This window comes from Apodemus sylvaticus, chromosome 1 (genome assembly GCF_947179515.1).
Source record: "Apodemus sylvaticus chromosome 1, mApoSyl1.1, whole genome shotgun sequence".
NCBI lineage: Eukaryota > Metazoa > Chordata > Mammalia > Rodentia > Muridae > Apodemus > Apodemus sylvaticus.
In genome coordinates this window covers 101,114,802-101,129,476 of record NC_067472.1, presented here as the reverse complement: position 1 = coordinate 101,129,476, position 14,675 = coordinate 101,114,802, and the positions used below count along the sequence as shown (strand labels likewise).

The following is a 14,675-nucleotide window of genomic DNA, read 5'->3' as shown; positions in this document are numbered from 1 at the left end:
GTGACCCAAAGAACTCCACTAGAGAGCTCCTACAGCTGATAAACAACTTCAGCAAAGTGGCAGGTTATAAAATCAACTCAAGCAAATCAGTGGCCTTCCTATACTCAAAGGATAAGCAGGCTGAGAAAGAAATTAGGGAAATGACCCCCTTCACAATAGCCACAAACAGTATAAAGTATCTTGGGGTGACTCTTACCAAACATGTGAAAGATCTGTATGACAAGAACTTCAAGACTCTGAAGAAGGAAATGGAAGAAGACCTCAAAAAATGGGAAAACCTCCCATGCTCATGGATCGGTAGAATCAATATAGTTAAAATGGCCATTTTGCCTAAAGCACTATACAGATTCAATGCAATACCCATCAAAATCCCAACTCAATTCTTCACAGAGTTAGAAAGAGCAATTATCAAATTCATCTGGAACAACAAAAAACCCAGGATAGCTAAAACTATTCTCAGCAACAAAAGGAAATCTGGGGGAATCAGTATCCCTGACCTCAAGCAATACTACAGAGCAATAGTGTTAAAAACTGCATGGTATTGGTACAGTGACAGGCAGGAGGATCAATGGAACAGGATTAAAGATCCAGAAATGAACCCAAACACCTATGGCCACTTGATCCTCGACAAAGAGGCTGAAAACATCCAATGGAAAAAAGATAGCCTTTTCAACAAATGGTGCTGGTTCAACTGGAGGTCAGCATGCAGAAGAATGCGAATTGATCCATCCTTGTCTCCTTGTACTAAGCTCAAATCCAAATGGATCAAGGACCTCCACATAAAGCCAGACACTCTGAAGCTAATAGAAAAGAAATTGGGGAAGACCCTTGAGGACATCGGTACAGGGAGAAAGTTTCTGAACAGAACACCAATAGCGTATGCTCTAAGAGCAAGAATTGACAAATGGGACCTCATAAAATTACAAAGTTTCTGTAAGGCAAAGGACACCATCAAGAGGAAAAATCGGCAACCAACAAATTGGGAAAAGATCTTCACCAATCCTACATCAGATAGAGGGCTAATATCCAATATATATAAAGAACTCAAGAAGTTAGACTCCAGAAAACCAAACAACCCTATTAAAAAATGGGGTACAGAGTTAAACAAAGAATTCTCACCTGAAGAACTTTGGATGGCGGAGAAACATCTTAAAAAATGCTCAACTTCATTAGTCATTAGGGAAATGCAAATCAAAACAACCCTAAGATTTCACCTTACACCAGTCAGAATGGCTAAGATTAAAAATTCAGGAGACAGCAGGTGTTGGAGAGGGTGTGGAGAAAGAGGAACACTCCTCCACTGCTGGTGGGGTTGCAAATTGGTACAACCACTCTGGAAATCAGTCTGGCGGTTCCTCCGAAAACTGGGCACCTTACTTCCAGAAGATCCTGCTATACCACTCCTGGGCATATACCCAGAAGACTCCCCACCATGTAATAAGGATACATGTTCTACTATGTTCATAGCAGCCCTATTTGTAATTGCCAGATGCTGGAAAGAACCCAGGTATCCCTCAACAGAAGAGTGGATGCAAAAAATGTGGTATATCTACACAATGGAGTACTATTCAGCCATTAGAAACAATGAATTCATGAAATTCTTAGGCAAATGGATGGAGCTAGAGAATATCATACTAAGTGAGGTAACCCAGACTCAAAAGGTGAATCATGGTATGCACTCACTAACAAGTGGATATTAACCTAGAAAACTGGAATACCCAAAACATAATCCACACATCAAATGAGGTACAAGAAGAAAGGAGGAGTGGCCCCTGGTTCTGGAAAGACTCAGTGAAACAGTATTCAGCAAAACCAGAACGGAGAAGTGGGAAGGGGTGGGTGGGAGGACAGGGGAAGGGAAGGGGGTTTGTGGGACTTTCGGGGAGTGGGGGGGCTAGAAAAGGGGAAATCATTTGAAATGTAAATAAATTATATCGAATAAAAAAAAAAAGAAAAGAAAAGAAAAAAAAAAAAGAACCAAGTTTGAGTTATCTTGCTGCCAGAGCATATACATCTCAAAAATGTTGGGCATCACTAAGCTTAACACAGATGAATTTGAGGACATGGTAGTTGAGAAACAGCTCATTTTTGATGGCTGTGGGATCAAATTGTCCTATTGTAGTCTCCTGGACAAGTGGTCCAAGTGGTCAACCCTGCTTTCCCAAGGACTGCCACATTGCTCTCCTATACTTCATCAAATCATTTTCAGTAATAAATCGCATATACAGTCTACAAAGAAGAAAGAAAGAAAGAAAGAAAGAAAGAAAGAAAGAAAGAAAGAAAGAAAGAAAGGAAGGAAGGAAGGAAGGAAGGAAGGAAGGAAGGAAGGAAGGAAGGAAGGAAGGAAGGAAGGAAAGAAAGAAAGAAAGAAAGAAAGAAAGAAAGAAAGAAAGAAAGAAAGAAAGAAAGAAAGAAAGAAAGAAAGAAAGAAAGAAAGGAAGGAAGGAAGGCAAGAAAGAAAGGAAGGCAAGAAAGAAAGGAAGGAAAGAAAGAAAGGTAGAAAGAAAGAAAGAAAGAAAGAAAGAAAGAAAGAAAGAAAGAAAGAAAGAGAGAGAGAGAGAAAGAGAGAAAGAGAGGCAAGAAAGAAAGAAAGATATTGATGGATGATGGAACAGTATAATCATTTTGGAAGAATAGATATCTTAAAATATTTAATTCACATGTAAATCAACACTTCCCTTCAAGCATTCAAAAATATTTATTGAAAGTCACTCTTTGACCAATATATTAATCAAAAATGAAACTCTAAGAAAAACATAGTCTAGTGCCAAAGCAGGAACCTGAAAAAAAAACAAGTATATTACAATGCATTAAAATTAGATTAAAACACATAAGAGACGTTGGAAGCCCTAAGATAAAGGGATATTGATTCTCTGGAAAGTACCAAAAACTAACCACAGAGAGTGGTATAGATAGATTGGATGATGCAGAAGAATATACCATAAAACTATATGACCATGGACCAGAGTATAGAAGCAAAAAGCATTTTTTTTCATTTTGGAAAAGGAAGAGTGATTCCCAAAGGCTTCCCTGTCCTGGCTAATGAAACTCCACACTTGCTATCTCATAAGGACAAATTTTAAAGTTACGGTGTCTCTCAATTTCTCTTAAAATGAAAGCTGCCCTTCCAGCATATCTTCTTGGCCTTGGAATCCTTTTATTGTTTTCTGGTTTTGTTTTTATTGTCACATCTGTACAAGCTGAAGCCACTTCATCTCCATTGGATTATTACAATGACCTAATGAGACATAGATGAAGCTTTTTGCTTTAGCTCCTTTTATTTTTTCTGTAGTACAGTCTAATATGACTATATTGGAACATATTCTGGAACATATATTGGAATAAGAACATCTATTTCAAACCATGTCAGGCTAGTTATATCTCTACTGTGCATAGTCTCACAATTCACTCATAATAGAAAGAAATGCTAACAATATCTGAAAGGACCATACACAGTCTAAACTACTTAGCCCCTCCTACAACCACTATCTATACCACTTTCTTCATTTTATTCTTCCATGGCTTGCTATTTATTGTTCCTCTCAGTGCATAATTTACCATTTTCCCACTGAGTCTCCTTGATTACAATATTTAAAATAATATAAACTACTTTACTCCCAAGCATAAGATTATTACTAGCTAATGACCATGGATTCAAGCAATTTTATTAATTTTTGCATGCAAAATGCACCTTTTTCTTTTTTATTTTCTATATTCTTTGTTTACATTCCAAATGCTTTTGCCTTTCCCAGTTCCCCCCTCCCCATATGTCCCATAAACCCACTTCTCTCGAACCATTCCCCAATCACCCCCTCCCATTTCTCTGTCCTGGTACTCCCCTAATAGCCAGAAGCTGGAAGCAATTTTATTTTTAATACCATTTGTTCTCAAATAAAAGCAAGAGAAACCTTAGATTTGTAATAAGGAGGTCATAAAAGATATTGAATCCTTTATACCATGGTACCTTGCTGGTCATTCCTCAAGGCAAGCTACATCAAATTCTGAAGGAGGGTAAGGTTGCAGGATAATCTTCTCATGGCTACAAAGTCAAGTCAAGAAGAAACAGAAGAGACAAAAATCTGAAGTCCATCCATGGCAATCTATCTGCATGGAATATATTATTCAATGAGTCTGAAAATATTAATTAAACACAGAAAATATGAAATGTGGATAACAAATGTGAGAAGCCTAATAGATATACTGCTTTGAAAGAGTTCCAGTCTGGTACACAGAGAGGAAGACAGGATTGCAGGAGGAGCTCATCAGTAGAGTCTCTGAGTTGAGGAGGGTACTTAAATGTTTAGAAAGATGAAATCTGCTACATTTGATAAACCAGAGCTTTGGAAGAGGAAGGAGTGCATGGGTAAGAAATTTGAAAGTTTGTAGAGAACCTACCTCCAGTGAATGTATCATATAGAGAAGATAGGGAGGTAGCCAAGGATTATGACTAAGATTACCTAGTTCTGATAGCTATCCACTGCAGTCAGAAAGAAAAACAATTCTCTGGGTACTTGAGAGGTATTGAAAGAGTCTTTCCTCAATACTAAATCAAAAGTAACCATAGATTAAGACTTGTTCTGGGTCTTTCATAACAAGTCTTAAGAACAAAGCCCGCATATCCTAAAAGCAAATTATTCTCAAATAACTTACTAGACTTTCATAATGAATCCTAAGAATGCTTATAAAATCATATTTATAAGATTTGGTACCTAAAAAAGCAAAATCCCAAAATATCTGATATGAACTGGGCAGTAGTTGTACAAGCCTTAAATCCCTGCACTTGGGAGGCAGAGGGAGGCACATCTCTGAGTCCAGTGTTAACCTGGTCTACAGAGCAAGTTCTAGGACAGCCAGGGCTATAAAGAGAAACCCTACCTCAAAAAAATAATTTAATATAACAATTAACAATAATTTCCAAATACAGAAATAATTAGAAAATATAACCCAAAATGGAATGAGAAAAGTTAGTTGACGTTAGCAATGATGTTAGAATTAGAGGATATGAAGGGTAAGATAACTGCTGGAATTTCATTCTATATATTCAAAAGAATGACAATATAGATAATATTTGGAAGACTTAAGGTTACCTTCCATAAATAATAAGTATGGTTTCTGAAATGACAAATAGAATTCAGGGCATATTAAGCACTGAATAAAGAAAAGCATTGTCTTTTATTTCACTAAATTAAAATATTTCCATTGAGTAATGAACAGCTTGCACTAATACATCAGTGATAATTTTTTTACTATTTCTCTTATATTTTTTGTTAACAGTTCCATGAAAAGAGTTGTGATAGTTTAACTTTGAGTCATGCAGTTTTAGGCAGTCTATTTATGATAGGCATATGCAGGAAGCTCATACAAAGTGAGCTTGTATACTCCATGGAAGGTACCAAGTGAACGTGTGCACTTAGTCCTGAGCACATACAGATGTGTGTTATAGCACTTCACCCAGGAGACTGACTTAATCCCTGCGGGACAGACAGCCAATGTAAGAATGGATTACCATGGCAAATTCCTTTCCAAAAGAAAGGAAATGATTTTTTTTTCCTGCCTGTCTGCTTGTCTCTCCCAGAGGGATCTTTAGAGTTAGAAAGAAAATAAATTGAGAGCATTGCAGTGGGTAAGGTCCCTGAGGCTCTGGCTGTATAATTACACTGGCTACTTCTGAAACTAGCCAGAACTCTAGCATCCATGGATCCAGAACCCATGCTTCAAGTTCTTGGTAAGTGATTCTGAGGAGAGGGAGCCAAAGATATCTATACTCCAGGAGATCTACCAGAAGATCAGATGTTATACCTGTGATTCCTGTGATTTCTTTTGCTGAGTCAGTGCTATGGGAAGAGTAGAGATCATCTGTCTGGAAAAGAAGCAAATGTGAGGGCTGCCTTCTGATCTCTCTCTCTCTCTCTCTCTCTCTCTCTCTCTCTCTCTCTCTCTCTCTCTCTCTCTCTCTCTCTCTCTCTTCTTTTCTTCTGCTAGATTCCTAGTAGAGTGAGGAATGGAAAAGCCAGACAGTATATGAGTCTTGTAGAACCCAGGTAGTTTTCACCTATGAATATTCAGAGGTCTAGGGGAAAATATATTTTAAGTGGATTACTGAGTAGGAAATAATTTAGTTAGGTATAACATCATAGGTATAGATAAAAGCTGTGATTGGTAATTGATGGAAAGATAATTCAGCAAGCTTTAGAAAAAGTTAAAATTGCTAAAAATGATAGTTCTGAAACTAGAAAAGTATGCCCATGAGCTACTATTCTATTTACTCAATAATGCCAATCTCTGAAGAAAGAAATTGAAGAAGACCTCAGAAGATGAAAAGATCTCCCATGTTCATGGATTGGCAGGATTAATATAGTAAAAATGGCCATCTTGCCAAAAGCAATCTTCAGATTCATTGCAATCCCCATCAAAATTCCAACTCAATAACTTCATAGAGTTAGAAAGAGCAATTCTCAAATTCATATGGAATAACAAAAACCCAGGATAGCTAAAACTGTTCTCAAAAGTTAAAAAATTTCTGGGGCAATCAGTATCCTGGACTTCAAGCAGTACTATGGAGCAATAGTGATAAAAACTGCATGGTATTGGTACCGTGACAGGCAGGTAGATCAATGGAATAGAATTGAAGACCCAGAAATGAACCCACACACCTATAGTCACTTGATCTTTAACAAAGGAGCTAAAACCATCCAAGGGAAAAAAGATAGCCTTTCAACAAGTGGTGTTGGTTCAACTGACAGCACGCAGAAGAATGCAAATTGATCCATTCTTATCTCCTTGTACAAAGCTCAAGTCCAAGTGGATCAAGGACCTCCACATAAAACCAGACACACTGAAACTAATAGAAAAGAAAGTGGAAAAGAGCCTCGAGCACATGGGCACAGGAGAAAATTTCCTCAACAGAACACCAATAGCTTATGCTCTAAGATCAAGAATTGACAAATGGGACCTCATAAAATTACAGTTCCTGAACAGATTCCTTACATTTCTCTCTGAACTTCAAAAAGCCAGAGGAAAAGAACAACACTGTCACTTCTTAGAGTGTTTTTGTAGTGCTGATTCATGGTCTTGTCAGCTTAGAGAGAGGCTCTGGCTGCAAAGTCTTTTTTGGTTTTGAATTTAACTTCCTTGGATTCCTCACCATGCCTCTGGCTAGAACCAAAGACTTTAGAAGCCAGTGTCAGCCATAATATTGTCACTGGTGAGCTCTAGTTGCAAACAAAGACTAAGAGATACAGCAGATGTGTTCTGAGTGCTTAGCTTCTTAGGCTGCATAGGCAAGTCCATATTTGTTGAGTGGGAATTCTAACAAAACAGTGCAAAGAAGGTAGAGGGATAAATGGAAGCATGCCTGAGCTGGAAGGATATAAAATGATCATATGTCATCCAGACATTTTATCTAATGGTGAGAAGAGTCACATTAAGCTCTGTGAGGGAAGCAGACTCCTTCCCCTAGGCTCTTCCATCACCCGCCATGCTTCAGTCACAAGACCTTCAGTTTGATGGGAACTTCCAAATGAAATCTCCAAATTCTTCCTGTTTTCAATATGAAAGCCCTCCATTTTTTTCAGGAATACTTTGTGACTCTATGATTTGGAAAGAAAGGACCTCACAGTGAGATCAGGAGCTACACTTCATAAGGAATAAATGTAAATTTTTTGAAGAAATTAGTCAAAAAATGAAGACTCAATAAACCTAAAATCTTAAAGATGAATATACTGATATCAAGAAAATATTTCATTAGATTGAAGTTATATGTGTTGTGGATAAAAGCAAAGCTAATGGGGATTAGGTCAATAGTCACAATTATGTACATAGCAGGAACTTGATTTATACCTTAAATCCACAAATAGATGTATTGAAATATAAAAAGAACAGGTAGAGTTTATAATGCCCACATCGCAGGGAAAGTTCCTTAGTTACAAACTCAGACAACAAAGTACTTTCAATAGGTTATTTAAGCACATTAAGCACAGTTTAGAACTGATGAAAAGATAAGTTGAAATGAGACTGGGGTTGAGGGTATGGAGTTATAAAATGTGAAGTCATGGGATTATAGCTATGAAAATACCTTTGCAATTTTTAATCACATTTTAGGATTAGCCCATAAAAGCAAGGAAAAACAATGAGAACCAATACAAAATGTGGGTGAGGGATGAAATTGAGCTTTACATACAACGAAAAGGATAAGAGGAGTCCAAATGCTAGTAAACTATTCTTAAGATTGGGGCAGGGAGTCATAGAAAAACCCAGAGAGATAAGTAGAGAGGTAGATTGGTAGATGATATAGACTGACAGATAATAGACAGACAGATAGATAGATAGATAGATAGATAGATAGATAGATAGATAGATAGACAGATAGATAGATATGCATTCATACATACATACGTAGATGCATGAATACATAGAAGATGGATGACAGATACATTGATATATAGACTGATAATACATGGTAGAGGTAGATGATAGATAGATAGATAGATAGATAGATAGATAGATAGATAGATAGATAGATAGATGTATTTACATAGTTATGTACATGTATGTATGTAGGTATGCATGTGTATATATTTTTCACCCTGGTACCATAGGAGATAGATGTGTTTATATTTCCACTGCCTTTGGATCTAAAGAAATTTAGATTTTTATTTCTTCTTCATTTTTTTGCCTACCTTTCAAACCATAGTAAAGATACTGACTCCTGTCCAGGTAAAAGATAAATTATTATAGTGGTCAACTTACCTAACCTTCACCCAGAATATTGTGAAACAGAAATGAAACTATTCAATTAATTTTATTGGTAATATGCTTAAAATTAATATATTGTTACTAATATGCGCATTATTATTAGCAAGGTTTTTAAAATGCAAGATTTAAATTTTTCTTTCTATATACCTATATACCTTGTTAGTGAACTCTTCTGGGCAGACATGCCTGAAGGATAGACAATCAGGAGTGAACAGAGGAACCCTGTGAAGGGAGGCCCATCCTGCCTCCACTGTGCTGCTATCATTACTACAGGGATAGTCTTGGAGGAGCTAGCCTAAAACTAGAATTGCATTTGGGGAGTAGGAGGCATCACTAGACACATAGATACACTATGAACCTCTTGGAAAAAGATTTTCATCAGTGTGAAAATATCATAGAGCTCTGGCTCTACAGTTTCACTACAACGTTGATTGTACTGTACCCCAACCTCTGAACCACTCTTTTCCTAACACATTCCAATTTAAAAACTATTAATTATATAATAATTTAAGCCTTCTGCTTTGTTTATAAGGTCTCTATCTATAGCCCAGGCTGGCCTTGAGCTGGGTGATCCTTCCTACCTTAGTTTCCCAAGTGTTGGAGCTACAGATGTGTTCCACTGCACCTAGCCCTGTCTTAAGTTTCCATTATCATAGACTCACTTACACCTTGTCAAACACTGCTATATCCTAAACAGACATAGGTGCAATGAGTAGACTTGAAGGATCCTGGAATACTACAACTTGCCAAGCTACAGTGCTCTTTGAGGTTGTTCCCAGTCCAGGAGCAGGGAAGATGCACATTGAAATATTTGATGTCTGTGAAGGCACTGTTTCATATTATTTACACTTTTTCTCCCACTTCTCCCCAGTGTGAGATTTATCCCTCTCCAAGTAACCTGTGCTCTTTCCCGGAAAGCAGCTATACTCATCACTGTGCGACCAACTCATTCTGTGTGCCCATTCTTATTGTGGCTCACTCATTTGTTAACACCATAATCCCACTGAACAAACACAGTTTCACCACCTTACAAGTAAAGATACTTTCATTTTCAACTCTGTGATCTTAGAAGCTAAAATAATTCTATGGGTAAATCCTAAATGAGAGGAGATTTACAGAAATATGGAGGGTGGAAATATGTACCTGGATCATTCAAGGCAGAAATGAACATGAACAGGAATGGAGATCTTTAATAAGTGAACTTCATCATTCCCGCACCACTTCAGTCAGAACATGTGATCCTTCATCTTGTTTAGTGATACCCACTGCTCTCCTAGCATTGAGGTTACTTTGGTCCAGAAGTTGGGACTCCTAAAACTTTGATGAGTTAAGAAACAGAGTGGAGACAAACTATTTTATAAGGCACATCTTCGCCAAATAAAAGTGACTTTTTTGAGACAAAAGGATTCACTCTTTTCATTATAGAATAGATTAAAATACATAATTAAAGCAAAGTAAATACAATTGAAAGGCTAGACTGCTATGGGAACTAGAGACACTAATCTGAGTCCTTTTTGTGCCAAGCTCTGCATATTGTTTTGTTATACCATAGTAGTTAATGTGCATAATAGCTTATGTAAGTATTTAAAAAAATAGGGAGAAAAATATATGTAAAAAATATACATTTCACCAGCATGTGAAAATAATTTCCTAAGTGCTTTTCTCAGTTTTAATTCTGTAAAGACAATACTAACTCTTTCAATGATAAAATCAAATGTACAGATAAAGCTTACTACTTTAGTACTTGCTTCCTCCACACTGGTTAAGGTAGTAGTAGTGTCCCCAGAAACAAGGCACCAGAGATAAACAGATACGTTCAGTTGACTTAGATAACCTACTAAAATTGTATATAACTAAAACACTTGCTCTCTCCTCATATATTTAGAGTCAGAACCTAATTATCTAAATCCTAACTTTACAGCTTCCTAAAAGAAAATTGTAGGAGTATATGACAAAATATGACAGCACAAAGGAATGACACCATCTCTACTGGAGTTTCAGACTTCCTCCTAAATTGTTTTGTCAGGTCTCCCAGCTGGCAGCTCTGGCTCTCCCTGCCACTCAGCTTACTCTTCCTCCTAGCCATGGGGGCTAATGCTATTCTCCTGATCACCATCCGGATGGAGGCTTCCCTGCATGAACCCATGTACTACCTGCTCAGCCTCCTCTCCATGCTGGACATCGTACTCTGCCTCACTGTTATCCCCAAGGTACTAGCCATCTTCTGGTTTGATCTCAGGCCCATTGGCTTTTCTGCCTGTTTCCTCCAGATGTATATCATGAACAGCTTTCTTGCTATGGAATCTTGCACATTTATGATCATGGCCTTTGATCGCTATATAGCCATCTGTCACCCACTGAGATATCCATCCATCATCACTGACCAATTTGTTGTCAAGGCAGCCACATTCATTCTGGTCAGAAATGTCCTTATTCCTTTGCCCATCCCCATTCTCTCAGCTCGGCTCCATTACTGTGGGAGAAATGTCATTGAGAACTGCATCTGTGCCAACATGTCTGTCTCTAGACTCTCTTGTAGTGATGTCACTGTCAATCGCCTTTATCAGTTTGCTGGAGGCTGGACTTTGCTGGGATCAGACCTAATCCTCATCTTCCTCTCCTATACCCTTATACTAAGAGCTGTGCTGAGACTCAAGGCAGAGGGTGCTGTAGCCAAAGCTCTGAGCACATGTGGCTCTCACTTCATCCTTATCCTGTTCTTTAGCACTATCCTTTTGGTCTTTATCCTCACACATGTAGCTAAGAGGAAAGTCTCTTCTGATGTGCCAATCTTGCTCAATGTCCTCCATCATGTCATCCCTGCTGCACTTAATCCCATTGTTTATGGGGTGAGAACCCAGGAGATCAAGCAAGGAATCAAGAGATTATTGAAGAAGGGGTGGTAAACAGGACAACTGCATCTCTGTATTTCTAATGATTTATTATATTGATAGAAAGATGGCTGAAATGCTAACTTCAAACATTATAATGAGAAAAGTAAGTACTAACTCTAAAATAATATTCCTGGCTTTATCTTCCTCTAAAATATTCAATACCCTCCAACAAACAAACATACAAATTCCCTATTTCATTCAGGTGTAGTGGCACCTGCCTTTAATCCCAGCATTTAAGAGGTACAATCAGTTGGATCTCTGAGTTCAAAGCAGGCCTGGTCCACAAAGAGATTTCCAGGCCAGACAGAGCACACAGTGAAGTCCTATCTTGAAAAAAAGTCAAACAAACAAAGCATCCCATATTTTTGTGACTTTTAAATTTTTTCCAATAAAAAAAAATTTATTTTGTCTGAAGTAGAAGAATCCAAAAGGAGTAAACACTCTACTAGAAAAACCCCCAGCTGCTCCTACATTGATAACCTCTGCACATTTATTTTTATTCTGACTGTAGACATGAGTGGCTGCAATGAGGTGAACAAAGCACAGCATTTTAATGGTCAGCCCTGAATGACGGAAAGTGGCTAGAGCCAGAAGTAAGTCTGCTTTGTTTATGTCTACCCAGGCCAACATCTTTCTGCCATCTTCCTTGAGTTTTCAAGCAAAGCTTCTTTGTCATTAGCCAAAGTTCTCAAGCAGGAGCTCTTTGAAGAACTGACATGTGACATGGTGCATTTTATTGGATTTAGGAGACAGAGTCATCACTTCAAGCTTCTTCCTTCATGACATCACACTACCACTCCCCTTGGAACTTGCTTTCTTGAATTCACAAATACCCTGTGACCTGTTTATAGGGCTCTGTGTATGTATAATGATATATCAGAAGAAACTCTGTAATACAACATAAATATACTACAATCCATTACTAGTTGTGCAAAACATTTTTCAATCAGCTTTTTAAAATTCAGATGTCTTATTGGAGATTAGAAATACAAAGATGTATGGAAATTTGCAATTATTGAGAAAGATGATATTAAAGTAAATACAAATCAATCCAAATCTCAGGAATATTGGAAGATTGTTAATCTAGATCCAAGAAATCTTGCTTTTCTTTCCTTCAACATAGAAGGACAACTAGAAAAAACAACTAGAAAAAAATATGAGCTACTTATACATGCAATCAATAACTTGAAAAATGAAAAAAAAATGTAAGCTGTTTGAGCTCCAAGTTCTCCATTCTAGTCTTTGCACAACTTCAAAGAACACGTGCAGCTTAGAACAAATAAGGAGTATCATTCAGTTTCAGGATCTTTATCTGATGCATGAGGTGGCAAATCAGTTGTTTCAAAATACACATGTAGTCCTGAGAGTCTACAAAATGATTGGCCCTCCTGAAACAGGCGTCACTCATACTGAAGAGCCTCTTCCATATTTCTAATTTATCATAAGCATAGACACCTCCCATGTGGTTTCCTCGGTGACAGTTGAAAGAGGAAATAGAAGCATTTCCAAATATTCACAGATCAAAACTCAAGTGAGCCTAAAGAGTGTTTGTAAATCTACATCTGTAAATGTTGCTTTTATTTCCTTAGATGAAGAAGTAAGGTGAGGGTCACACTCAAACTATGAATGCACAGCTTGGTCAGAGCTCAGAACATTTCTTTCTCCATTCTAACCATCCCCAGGCCTAGACCTGGAAGTTTCTAGTCGCCATACAAATAGTTCTTTCAAGCTGACTGATTTAATTTCTCTCAGTTTCTGCCTGAATTGTTCTGCTTGGCCTCATAACTTTGGCAGTATGTTCTGATCTTCTGGCTCCTTCTCATTGTCTGGCTCATTCTGTCTTCACCAGTATCTAGCTTGTTCTCTCTGCGACCTGACTCTGTAAAACTATCCCAGTAAAATTGCAATACCTCTTCTCTCTCTCTCTCTCTCTCTCTCTCTCTCTCTCTCCTATGCTGTTCTCATATGAGTTGTGTCTATCTCATCTCTGATCCATTCTGCTAGATCTTTCTCGGATTTATCACTTTGTCCCTCAATTAGACATGATTTTCAAACATGGAACTTTGGAAAGGAAATATGTCTGTTTCCGTCTACAAACTGGCCATATCTTCATTGTTAGGAATTAAAGATGTGTACTAAGGACATGGCTGTATTCCCGCCAGGTCATACTTTAATCCAGGGTGTGTCTGCATTCTAACCAGATCACAGGTCTACAAAGGCTTTGGATATGATCCCTTACCTGAGCAGCCATGTTGCTGGATTAAAACTCCTCTACAGACATCATTTACGGACCCAGCGCATCCAACTACTGATAACGACTGTTTCTGCTTCACAGAAAAAAATTGAATAGATATTAGTGAATTATTTCAGTTTCTATTGCCAAAATCTTTGGTGTTGTCCTTTTTATAATGGAAATTCTGACTACAGTGAGAAAGAATCTGAAAAAAAATTCGAGTTTTGCTTGAAGGTGAGATGATGTTACTTTTATTTTGAGAACTTTCATTGACATTGAGTTATAATAATTAAGACATTCTAACATTAATATTTGTAAGAGTGAGATTTTTATTAGCTATATTAGCCTATGTAATAATAAAGAGTATATTATATGATCATGATTTTCACCCAATTTTAGGCTCAATAATGACTTATGTTTAAAGAGACATTTATGTTTCCAAGCAGATGCTAACTGTACTACTCCAATGATCCTGAAGTCCACAGAAAAGTTCAATATTGACTTGTTTTGTTATTATACCGCTTGTCCACAAAATTTATCAAACACATGGCTATACCATATATAGACAATAAATGAGCTATTTCATACCAGAAATGACCCAGATTTAGGGAATCACACATCATAAAAAGCATGTTAGCAACAAATACTGGTGTGGATCAGGTGAAAGGGAAGCTGCATACATTGTTGGTGAAACGGTAAACTAGTACAGATACTTTGGAAATCAATCTGGAGATTATAAAAACTAGAAATAGAACTACCATATGCAGCTATACCCAAAATAACCAGTAACCTAC

General features: G+C 37.4%; 1 protein-coding gene across 1 annotated transcript; it reads left to right on the top strand.

Moving 5' to 3' along the window:
- Positions 1–10,712: 10,712 nt before the first annotated feature.
- On the top strand, positions 10,713–11,660 carry LOC127680487 (olfactory receptor 56A3). Its single transcript, XM_052175972.1, has one exon. The coding sequence runs from the start codon at positions 10,713–10,715 to the stop codon at positions 11,658–11,660; it is 948 nt and encodes a 315-aa protein (XP_052031932.1).
- The last annotated feature ends 3,015 nt before the right edge of the window (positions 11,661–14,675 follow it).